The following is a 12,230-nucleotide window of genomic DNA, read 5'->3' on the forward strand; positions in this document are numbered from 1 at the left end:
GCCTGGTACATGAACATTTGCCTTTCTGGGACATGAACATTTGCCTTTCCCTTTCGCTGCCCACTGTCCCGTTGCTCCCAGTTCCTGGGGCTGGGGTGGGACACGGACTGATCGCAGCCCTCTGTGCCCGGTGGGTGAGTGTGTCTGTGCAGGGAGCAGTGACGCCGTGCCCAGCACTCAAACCCACGCCTATGGGCAGGCTGTGCCCGGCTGTGGCCCTGTTTCCTCTCCTTGTGCTTTTTGGTCGATTATGAAACAGCAGCTGAACAGGAGCCGCTGTGTGCCCGGTGGCCAGTGGCATCCTGTCTGTCCTGGATCAGGAACAGCGTGGCCAGCAGTGATTGTCCCCTGCACTTGGCACTGCTGAGGCTGCACCTTGAGCGCTGTGTCCAGTTCTGGGCCCCTCAGTGCAGGACGGACATTGCAGGGCTGGGATGTACCCAGGGAAGGGTCTGGAGCACAAATCCCATGAGGAGCGGCTGGAGGAGGCTCCAGGGTGACCTTATCCCACCCTACAACTCTCTGACAGGAGGGGGAAACCTGGTGGGGGTCGGGCTCTGCTCCCAGGCCGTGACAGGACGAGAGAACATATGCATAGAGCTTATGCTTTCAAACTGTGCCGGGGAGTTCAGGACGGACAGAGGGAGGAATTCACAGAAAGGGTGATTAGACACTGGAATGGATTGCCCGGGAGGTGGTGGAGTCACCGTCCCATGAGGTCCTGAAGGGAAGGCTGGCGGTGGCCTGGGCTCGCTGATCCCCGAGCCCTTTCCAGCCTCATTGATCCCGGCATCCCGTCAACGCTGCGCATGCGCGCCGGGCTCCCGCTGCGGCGCCTCGTCCGTGCGCCGCGCGCCCCCTGGTGGTGCGCGGTGAGGGGCCGGGGCCGCCATGGTGGCGCGGGCGCTGTGGGCGCTGCTGGCGGCGCTGCGGGCGGGCTGGTGCCTCCTGCCGCAGAGCGGGTACCTGCACCCCGACGAGTTCTTCCAGGCACCCGAGGTCATGGCAGGTAAGGCGTGCGCCCGGCACGGGGTGGTCCCGCGCGGGGTCGAGGTGACGCGAGGCGCGCGGCCACGGGCGCCGTGTCCCGCATCGCCGGCCGGGCGGGTGTTCCCGAGGGATCCCGCTCCGTCACAGCGCGCCCCGCAAGCCGGGCACGACAGCAGCCGCAGGGCTGGCCGGCTGGGTGGGCTCCTGCTCTGCGCTGTCCACAGCGAGTGGCGCCTCGAACCACGTTACTGTGAGAGGCTTCTCGATGTTTTGTAGAAATGAATGGTACGCTCCTAAAAATGTCAAGGTTGACGCCAGTCTCAAAAGTTTAGGAGCTGCTCTGTATTGTGATACCTCTTATACCAAGTAGTATCCCTAATGCTGAATTACTGAATAAAATACATTATGTATTTTTTTATTATCTATATGTATTTTTCTCTTCCTTTGTAGGAGATATTTTAAATCTACAGGTCTATTATCCATGGGAGTTCCTTTCCAACTCTCCTTGCAGAACAGTTGTTTTCCCATTAATGACATCAGGAGTTACATACTGGGTGATCAAGTCTTTGCAGCAGTTGGACATTTGTTCAAGTTGCATCAACAGCTACACTCTCCTTGTATCTCCTCGCCTGCTCTTTACAATCTTTTCTTTCATACTCGACTATAGCGTTTATCGCTTGGCCCCTTTCTGGGGAGCAGATCCGTGGAAAGCGCTGGTACTTCTTGCTGGATCCTATGTCACGCTGGTGTTCTATACAAGAACGTTTACAAACACGCTCGAAGGACTTCTCTTTGCTCTTCTCCTGGTACTGGTTTCTTCAAGGAAGTCCAGTGGCTCAGCAGAGCCTACAAGCAGCTCTCTCATAGGTGTCCTAACAACTGCTGGGTTTTTCAACAGGCCAACCTTTCTGGCATTTGCTCTAATGCCCCTGCTTTACTGGGCTGGTTTAATTGTTGACTCTCAAAAGAGCATTAAAACTCTCATAAATGACTTCTTGAAGTTTATCCTATGTGCATGTTTTACCGCTTTTGTTTTCATAACTGCTGACACCTTCTATTTTACCTCCGTGAGCTTAGACAACCTCTACAGCACTAACAAGAGCAGCCTGACTGATGTAATCGTTCAATTACATGACAAAATGGTAGTAACCCCCTTCAATTTTCTCAGCTATAATCTTAATCCTCATAATCTTGCACTGCATGGAAGTCACCCACGAGTTACACATTTTACAGTCAATGGAGTAATGCTGTTTGGTATCTTACATATTCTGGCCATCGGTGCTGGCTTTAAAATGCTAAAGAAGTATGTCCATCAGTTAATGCTGGTCAGATGGTGCTGCCGTGGGCTGCCTGGGCTCTTGGTGCATTCTGAGGGCAGTCCAACGTTGCTGCTGTTTTATTTTGTTCCTTTGGCATTTCTCTCCCTGTTCAGCCACCAGGAGCCTCGGTTTCTCATCCCTCTCATCCTGCCGTTGGTCCTGTTCAGCGCGTCACCGCACAGAGCTGTGAAATGGAAGCTCCTCATTGTTCTGTTCAACCTTCTGGGGGCACTGCTGTTCGGGTGCTTACACCAGGGAGGGCTCATTCCCTGCTTGTTTCACTTGGAGCAGCTCATCCATTCCCCAGCGTCCTCAAGCCATCCGCGGCACTACACTCTGCTCTTTGCACACACCTACATGCCTCCAAGGTCTCTGCTCCATATCAAGAAGACAGATGTGCATGTGGAAGTCGTTGACATGGCTGGGGCTGCAGAAGAAACCCTCTGCCAGACAGTAGAGCAGCGAGCAAGCAATTTTACCTGCAGTGACTGTCACATCTTTATTATAATCCCTGGTACTGTCAGAGCCACAATTACAAAATGTGGTGTCTCATTCAAGAATGAGACTTTGATATTTCCTCACTTATCAATGGAAGACCCACCACAAATACCTGTCCTATCCAGTGGAAACTGGAGGAGTCAGTTAGGACTTTACATCCTTGAGCTAAACATAGATCATCAGAGCCTTTAGATTTTAGGAGAACAAAAGTCTTTTACTTACTTTGGGAGCTGTCTGATGGTGGTGTGAGACCTTCCTCTTTCATACAACCCCCTTTCAGCATCAGCAATGGCACTGAGAGCTTTCCCACATCTCTTTATTCACATTCCTCACACTCTTATGGTAGCCAGTTCTGGACAGAACCTGCTTAAAATTCGACTTACTCAGCCCTATGGTATTTTATATGAACTTTTGTACTTCTCCTGATGAGAGAGGATGAAATCAGAGCCCACCAAAACTGTGATTGAAGCTTAGCTGTTTCCATGTGAGATTTATTTTTGAAAGCTCTAATAATCTGACAGGGTTTGAGGACTGTGGGGTGTTTACTGATAATAGGCATTAATTCAGCTGCTGGAGAGATGTTACAGGGTTAGACAAAAGCTGGTCTGACTCAGTAATCTTTTATTTTATGTTCTTAAAAATTCTTTAGACCAGACTGCACTCGTCATTGCCTTGGGTGGGTCCATCTTGAAAAATCCCCAGCCCTGATTTAGAACGTGGAGGATGCTTCAGCCTAAGTGCTTGTGCTAAATCCTAAAATCCAAGCTTTGCCTGTTTAGCCTTCCCTGCCACAGTTCCACCCTCGTGAACGTGCTACCCGCGTAGCGGGAGGGCAGCACCGCGATGGCGTTCAGCGTGCGCGGTGTTCCGCGGCCGCAGCTCGGGCGCTCCTTCCGAGCGCGCTCCCGCCGCTCCTGTCGCAGCTGTCGCGGCTCTGTCACGACTGTCACCCCGGCAGAGCTGGATGGAGGAGCTGCGCAGACAGAAAGCGGGTAACGGAGGGATTTGATCCTTGGTGCCACTGGAGCAGATGCATCCATCTCTGGACGGGCTCAGCACAGATCCGGATCCCCCGGTGCTGCTGCCGTGCAGGGAGGGCAGCCTCGAGCCGCATCCCCTGCGGCCCCTCCCCGTGCACTAAGTGCTCCCATTAAATCAGCTCCGTGGGAAGGACAGCTCCTATCCTGGCTTTCCACTGGAGAGCAGTCTCTTTTTAAACTGGACACCAGCACCTGGGCTTCAGCTGACAATGACGTATATGCACAGCATGACCTACAATATTTGGTTTTGTCTGCGTGAACTTCTGGATCCAAAACATCCTGACTTGACACATGCATTGTAGATCAAGCCTCTCTCTCTGAAACAAATCTGACATTTGAATTATTTCTGCTCACAAAGGTGGTAATGCTTTTGGCAGTTCTTCACCCACACAACCTTACATAAGGTCTTAAGAGCCAGGCTTTCAACAGAGACAAGAATAATACAGGTTGATGCCAGGCTCTAAGGAGAATCTAGGAAAAATGAATGTATGAATGAGTTGCCTGTATTTTTCAACCTATAGGTATGACCTAGATGTTTAGGGAACATAGCTCTTGCTCTCTTGTAAAGCATTTTGTCTTTTGTTGCCTGTATGTCCATCCCACATCCTTCAGTGCTGGCCTGCCTGTAAATTAAAGGTGTGTGTTTGGGGGGAGGCAGGGGGAGAGAAGGTGCCTGTTTTTGTACTGGTGACTCACAAAATAGTCTAAGTACTTGTGAAAGCATTGTGACAGCAAATGTATTTTCCAAGTTAATTTTCTTTTTGCTCTTTTACACTGGGGTGACACAACCGTGTGCCACAGCTGGTAGTCCATGTCCTGCTTCCCATTTGCAGCTTTCTTAAACAACTTAAATCTTGAACATTTTCATGAAACTTATGAATTCTGGCAGTCTGAGTGGGGTACCTCTTGAAACTCTTGGGGGATGTAATGGAGCACCATTCCCAGGGATGATGACTTCTCTACCACTGCACAGGGAACCTGCAGAGAGCCAGCAACAGAACCTGGACTACAAATACCAACTCAGACTAACCAAATACTGCTTTTGTCCTGCCAGCCAGACCTTTGAATTTACACTGTAGATGCAGTTCCTCCATCCATGCTGGAAGTTTAACTTCACCAGCAATGCAGGAAACTGTATCTCACACACAGTACAAGGCTCTTCTCACCTGGGATGATAAAAGGAGAGGAAATGACCCTGCCCAGTTAACTGAGCCTCTTCTGAAGGAAGCTTAACTGCTCTAGTGTCACAGATGTCATCAGATACAGTGTCTAAGCAAGCCTTCCCTAGGCATTACACGTGATGGATGCATCATAGTCCATTATATAGCTGTATGTCTGTTTACATGTAGGGTGACTCTCATTTTTTCCCTATAAACCCTTCTTGCTACAGTAGACTTGAGGTGTGCTTTTAGGATAGCTACTGAATCTCTTTTACCTTCCTGTAAGGTGTCCATTATCCTGTCCACCACCATCACTTCAAACCCTTTTTGTAACAAAACTGTATCAAATATAGAGAATTACTCCTGTGTACACAGACATTGTTACAGGTACTCCTGTGAGAATTGTGATTTTATTTCAAGTTTCTTATCAAGAGCTTGAAGTGACAATCTTCACAGCATTGTAGGTGATTATAAAGTGAGTCTGCTTGTTCCTGAGAACCGTGGGACGTGTATTCTGTCTTTGAAATGGAAATCCATGAAACCGATGAGGCGCAGCTTCCCGCGTCCATGCATTCCCGAGGAGTCGCTCCAGGTCACGCGACGGGGAACGCACCGTCCAGTCCGCAGCTCCATCGCCAGCCGGGCCCCGCCGGGGTCCGCAGCGCTCCCGGGGCCCTTCCCCCGCCGCTCCCAAGGCGCCGGGAAGCGGCGGCGGTCCCGTCTCCTCGCGGCGCTGTCCGCAGCTGCCCCCGCTCCGAGCGGCGATCACGGCGCGGACCCGGGGCGGCCGCCGCGGCCCGGCCCGCGCGGCCACGGCCAGCCCCGCGCGCGGGCGCCGTCCTTGAGCTCGGCGAGGAAGGCGTCGCGCAGGCGGAGCAGGCGCGGGGCCAGGCGGCGCTGGCCGCGGGTGAGGGCGCTGGCGGTGACGCGCGCGGCGGCGCGGATGGGCCGCGACTCCGAGAGCCGCTCCACGAGCCGCGGGCTGGACAGCAGCAGCAGCAGCGCCCGCAGCACCGCCATGCCCGCCGCTCTCGCGAGAGGTGCCGCACGCCCCGCCCCGCCGCTGCCGCGAGAGCGGCGCACCGGCTCGCCATTGGCTGCGCGCCCGGCGGCCGCGGGGCGCGTGCGCGGGGCGCGTGCAGGCGGCGAGGCGCGCGGGGCCGGAGCGCTCGGTCCGGCTGCGCTGGGGTTGGGCCGGGCCGGCTCCGGCGGTGCCGCCATGAGCGCCGGCGGCACGCTGAGCATCCTGCGCAGCGACTCCTACGCCGAACTCAGCCAGTACCGGGACCAGCATTTCCGGGTGAGCCGGGGGCGGGCGCCGGGGGTCCGGCCGGGCCGGGCCGGGCTGGGCCGGGCCGTGAGGTAACGCTGTGTCCTTGCGGCCCAGGGGACGCGCTACGACCAGGAGCGGCTGCTGAGGAAGAGCTGCACGCTGTACGTGGGGAACCTCTCCTTCTACACCACGGAGGAGCAGATCCACGAGCTCTTCGGCAAAAGCGGCGACATTAAGAAGGTCATCATGGGGCTGGACAAAGTGAAGAAAACCGCCTGCGGCTTCTGCTTCGTGGAGTATCCTTGTGCTGCACGGCAGGAGCCGTCAGGGTGTGGGTGAACTGCTCTGCACTGCAGGCTCTAAATTATGGGGGAGTTCTCCGAGGATAAAATGAATCATTTGCTAAAGCGTCTGTGGGAGACCCTGGCGAGAGAGAGCAATGCTGGGCTCACGGTTGGATGCTGTGGTCTTACAGGTGTTTTCCAACCGTGATTCTGTATTTGAGCATACACTGCATGTCAGGGTTAGATTGCTTTCACTTTGATACTTTAACCCAGACATCTGTTGGGTAGTTGACCTCTGCAGTAAATTCATATTCTCCATGCCGAGGTTAAAAGGTCTTTCTTTTCATACACATGTGTAAGGTTTCCATTGGCATCTTTCATCCCTGTTCTGTGCCTTCGTTATGTGCACGTTTCTGAGGATCATTGTGTTGCTGCTTCCAGTGAATTCACCAGACTGGTGAAAGTTTGCAGCATGAACAGAGCATGCCTGGGGCTTCCCACTCTTTAGCAATGGAGCTTTGTTCTGTTGCATATCGGCATGATGGACAAACTTTTTAATGCTTGAACTGCTGCATGTTTCACCCTTTCACTAGCAGTTTTCTTAGATGGTGTACCTTCATAAAAGTGGTTCAAGCAAAGACTTGGTTTTGTTGCCCATTTGATATTGTTCATTTTCCCATGTGGTGAAAACAGAATTCTGGTTTTTTCATTAACATATTCCTAAGGTATTATGCCAGAGGAGATGCTGAAAACGCGATGCGATACATCAACGGGACCAGGCTGGATGACAGGATCATAAGGACAGACTGGGATGCAGGGTTCAAGGAGGGCAGGCAGTATGGCCGTGGACGATCAGGGGGGCAGGTAGGTTGTTGTACAGCCTGGGGTTTTAAGGGAATGGTGGCTTTGCCAAACTTCTTGATTTTGAATGAACACAGAAAAATTTCAGAAATAGCAGCTTAGGAGTCATTGTTTAAGATAACACTGGAAGGCATCTGATCAATGGCAGTGAAATTCACTAGGAATAAATAACTCCTTCCTGCATTTCACTAGAAGTACTTGCAGAAACAACTCTTGGCTGCCTGGGGAGATAATGCTTTTAAGTAAGCTCAGAAAAAGTAAGGGGCTGTCAGGGACATAGAGGAACATAAAACACTTGGGGCTTACCTCAAGTGGAGCAGGTGGCAGTGGCTTGTACTGCCAAAGCCCAAGGCTGGGCTGTGTTGATCAGAGAGTCCCTAGACATGAAGAAAGAAGTTTGTTTATGCTGTTCTGAGCTTCTGCGTGATGCACTTCACCTTCTCTTTGGTCAGACAGCTCTATGTAGCCACTTACATGTTGTGATGTCAGTATGATTGTATTCTAATGCTGTAGCAATTTTTGAGAAATTGTTTTTCCCTTGTCTTTTCTGGACTTCCCTTTCTCCCTCCTTCGTTAGGTCCGAGATGAGTATCGGCAAGACTATGATGCTGGAAGAGGTGGCTATGGCAAAACTGTTCAGTGCCAGTGACTCCTCAGCCTCTCAAGAGAGCCAGATCTGCATAGTCAATGTCCCCAGGCACAAAGTGGGTTTGTTACACACAGTTCACAGAAACTCCTATCCACGTTCCTGTGAGCACATCCGATGTTCAATACCTCTTTGCTTTAATACCAGGATCCAAAGCATTGCAGAGGACCTGGGAGCAAGGCTTTAAGCATTAGAATGCTGAGGCTTTGGTCTCAAAATGCTGCTATAACTTACTGAAAGGAGCAAAGATGCAATGTTATGGTGCTTTTTTTTTTTCTCTGGCAAAACTTGATTATTCTACTGGGTTTTGTTTACATTGGGATCACAGGGTGAGCAGCAGTGATAAAGGATGGTTGGTGGATGTTTCATAGAGGCAAGCAAAAGGCAAAGAGCCTGAAAAGGAAGTGGAATTTATAGGGAAATTTTTCAGTTTCTAGAGAAGACTTCTAAGTTGCAGATTTTCTGGTTTTAAGGATTAGCATCCTTTTCCACTGATGCTGTTCCTGAAACCTTTACATGAGCAGCCATTATAAGACAAATCAGATTGAGTTCAGGAACCATGAAGTGAGAAACAGAGAGCAGGAAACAGACTCTGCTGTCTTCTACAAATTACAGTTGTGATTGCATGACAGAGAAGAGCAAATACAATAATTACAGTACTATTATTTCACAATTTGAGTATTAGTATTTTGCCCCATCTGGTAGATCTCTACAGCCTTGATATTTGAGGGCAGTGTCTTCCCTGTGCCTGTAAGGGTTGCATGAAGCCAAGTTGCCTCCAGAACTGGGATGTTTGAGGAACTGGGTTTATAATGAGAAAGTTTCTTCCCAAAACAGGTTTTCTGTTTGAGAAACTTGATTTCAGACAACTTAAAAATAGAAATAAAAGAGTTTTGGGAGGAGTTTTGCTTTTTACTGAGCATGTGATAAGAATGGTAAAAGGATTTCAGGATTGTGTAGCTTGTTGTGTTTTGTTTTTTCTCTTTCCCCAGTGGATTCATTTGTACTGCTTGTTAATATGTTGGAATTTTTGGTGTCCTGCAGACGTTGGTTTAAAAAATGTGATCCCAAGATCAAGGAAATGGACCTGCTGAAACAAAATTGTTGAAAAAGAACTGTTACAGGGCTTTGAAATTTCTTCATGGACTTCTGAGTTCCATGTAAACTGCAGTTACTAAAGTTTTGTGCAAATACCTTGTTGCCCATGACTCCTTATAAACTTTCAAAGGTGTACAAAAGGTGTAGAACTTTACTCCGTGAAGGCACTGTAGGAAATTTTGATGTGTTTCTTGCATACAGTTAATCACAACTGTTACTGTAAATTGGAAGACAAGTGAGATTGAACAGCTCCTTAGTTAGGAAGTGCGAGTTTGAGGTTTTTTGGTGTGTCAAGTAAAACTAGACTTTTGGGATTACTTGGTGCTGGTCTGCAGATAAGCTTTGAACAAAATTACCTTTTCCAATACAGTACATTTGACTATGAGTTTACAGTCTGTCATCTGCTCTAGAGCACTGCTGAAGTTTATTTTCCTTGTATCAATTTTGTATAAAAAATATGTTACCAAAAACTCTAAAGTCACTTTCTTTTAAATAAAGCTGCAACATTAAAATGGTTTGTTATTGTGGATTTTTTAACAGAATCAGTGAACTAAAGGAGCTGTATCCACACTCTTGGTGACATCCTCTGTTTTAGTCTCTTTTAAGATAGAAAGAATGAATATTCTTTCCCTTTCACTGGATTTTCAGGCTTGTTCTGTTCTTACCTGGATTCTGAAATGTGTTCGGTTGACGTTCTTCGTTCTGGTTTGAATTTCTTTGGATTACAGGATAGAAATTGTTTCTTGATAGTGAAGTAAATGTGAAAGTCTGTTGTGTAAGAACTAATTGTCAAGGTGATTTCCTTATAAAAACGAGGTCTAAAATTGTTCTTTATTGTAAGTACTACCAGTACTTCTCAAAAAGTCATTCTCAAATGAGGTGGAGGTAGCAATAAGATTGTCTGTCACAGCAGTCACTGTTCTTTGCTGCTTTTGTGCAATGGGTCTGGAAAGAGTATGTTTTAAAGTGTTTTAAAGTAAGATTTTCTCTTTTGACAGATGCCAATCAATGGTATTTAAAACCACATAATATGTCATATAAACTCTTAGAATCTCAAAAGCTCATATAGAGGAAATTGAACGTGGTTTGATTGTTACCTTCCCTAATTGAAATTGCATCTGGGTCTTCTTAACCTAGTGCTTAATGAAAGGAACTGAATCAAGTCTTTGAAAGTTCTCCGGGGACTTCTTCACCTTTCTGGCACGCTGGTGCTTTGTGATTAGGTTGTCTTGGAAGGACAGAATCTCCCATGCTTCTTGGACAAGCTACTTCATTACAATTACAAACACTTTCATGGATGTTCAAGCTCTGTGTTAGCATTTCTAAGTACTTGTTCATCATAATTAGCTACTTTTATGGAATTGTATCCATAACAAAACCCAGCAGTAAAGAATATGAATGGAAACAGATATGCCCTGATGAAGGGGAGTATGTTAGATGTTAAAGCAGTGACAACTTCAGTCTCTCCCTCAGACTGGTGCAGGCTCAGGGGGTGATTTACATACATTGCCTCTCTTAGGCAGCAGTGGCTGCAAATAAGATTTGTATTCATAGCATTTGAGTCTGGGAATTACAGGGTTAAGTCAGTGGAGTGTAAAATCATTAGAGACATTTGTTTTCAATGACTGACACAGTAGTCCTGTTAGCAGTGTCTCAGGGCAGGCTCATTCCAGTGTGGGCTGTGTGTTAGGTTCCTGCCCAGGTTGGTGCAGGCACAGCAGCTGTTGGTGTTAACAGTCCTTTCTACACAGACAATTAAGTAAAATACTGAAACTATTTAAGCTAATATCCAGCACCTCATATTCCAAATCCTGTCAGATTAGGCTTCTTGTGAAGGAAAAAAATGGATGAAAACTACTAAAATGGACATGGTTTGTACATGGTTTCATCTCTAGAGGAAAGGCAATCCTAGTCAAAGGAATGCAGTCTACAGGGACTGACCTGCTCATAAACTTACCACTGTAGGTGGTGTATCAAAAAATTGGTGGAGATGGTGAAGTGTCCTGGGCTTCAAAACACTGTGGTTTTGAATCCATGAAATGATAGTGTTCGTTTTTAAGACTGTGTAACTGTACAAATTCAGAAAGTATATTGCACCGATGCCCAGAGAGGACAGAGTTACATGAGAGGAAGGTTTGCTGATCTTGAGAAACTCCTTTCTGAAAGCAGGTGGGATCAGTTCTTGTGTCAGGGTTCCACAGTTTATGAGGATGACCTTCCTGCCACTCTGCTTCTGAACCTGCTTTCTGAGACAAAGATGTGCTTTATTTCACTGAGATGACATCATTCTCCAAGGTTATTTTAGTTTCCACCTGAAGGCCATTTGAGTGTCTATTTGGGTTCTTTACAGAGAAGAAAAAAAAATAGGAAGCCAAACTGTTTGCAGCTCGGAGTAGCAGGTGAGGTGAGATGTGGCGATTGTTTCCTGCAGCAGGAGGATGAAGTTCAGTGTGGAGGTGACACTGCCACCGGCGGGGGTGGCTGCTGGCGGTGACATGGAGCAAGGGCTGCTGTTATGCTGTGGAGACTTCGCCTCGATTTGGATGGAGAAGTGACCAAAAACCTGATTTTCATTCAAGAGAAGTCTGTAGACCATTTCTCAGAGCAGAGGCAAATGGAGGTCAGGATTTGTAGGTATATATTAAATAATTTTGTTGGATTTAATTTTATTTGATTAGAGATCTCTGATTTCCTTTTCAAGGTGGGCCCAATTCTTCTAGGACTGACATGTTTGCAGTGGAATAGTATTGAAGCACAATTTTTGTTTTTTCAGGTATAGTTCAAAGACAGTTTCTCAAAACATGATTTGAAAACAAATGGGAAGTAAGATTCGCTATTTTGCTGTTTATCCAGTTGCATGCAACATAAATATCTGAATAAATTAGCCTAATTGAGTCAGTTTGTCCTTGTGTTTCTGGATAATGAAGCTTTTCCCTTCTCAATCAATCTCTTCCTCGAAGTGTGAAGAAAAATATAATTTTCTAGTTAGAAAGAGGTAAGAAATAGGTAAGAATATGTTAAGCGTTAATAATTCATACTTGTATAGTTGTACATCTGTAGC

The 12,230-nt window shown here is 47.8% G+C and overlaps 2 protein-coding genes across 3 annotated transcripts; both read left to right on the top strand.

Moving 5' to 3' along the window:
- The first annotated feature begins 745 nt into the window (after positions 1-745).
- PIGZ (phosphatidylinositol glycan anchor biosynthesis class Z) lies at positions 746-5,505 on the top strand. The gene is made up of 2 exons (XM_064385761.1): positions 746-1,009; positions 1,441-5,505. The coding sequence occupies exons 1-2, from the start codon at positions 892-894 to the stop codon at positions 2,997-2,999; spliced, it is 1,677 nt and encodes a 558-aa protein (XP_064241831.1). The 5' UTR covers positions 746-891; the 3' UTR covers positions 3,000-5,505.
- A 610-nt stretch (positions 5,506-6,115) lies between these two features.
- On the top strand, positions 6,116-9,681 carry NCBP2 (nuclear cap binding protein subunit 2). 2 transcript variants are annotated; one of them, XM_064385766.1, is made up of 4 exons: positions 6,123-6,307; positions 6,395-6,576; positions 7,290-7,428; positions 8,003-9,681. In XM_064385766.1, the coding sequence occupies exons 1-4, from the start codon at positions 6,227-6,229 to the stop codon at positions 8,072-8,074; spliced, it is 474 nt and encodes a 157-aa protein (XP_064241836.1). In that variant the 5' UTR covers positions 6,123-6,226; the 3' UTR covers positions 8,075-9,681. The 2 variants fall into 2 exon arrangements, with proteins under 2 accessions (XP_064241835.1, XP_064241836.1); XM_064385765.1 differs by lacking the exon at positions 8,003-9,681 and having other exon boundaries at positions 6,116-6,307; positions 7,290-7,976.
- Positions 9,682-12,230: the final 2,549 nt, after the last annotated feature.

Source organism: Passer domesticus, chromosome 11, assembly GCF_036417665.1.
Source record: "Passer domesticus isolate bPasDom1 chromosome 11, bPasDom1.hap1, whole genome shotgun sequence".
Classification (NCBI taxonomy): Eukaryota; Metazoa; Chordata; class Aves; order Passeriformes; family Passeridae; genus Passer; species Passer domesticus.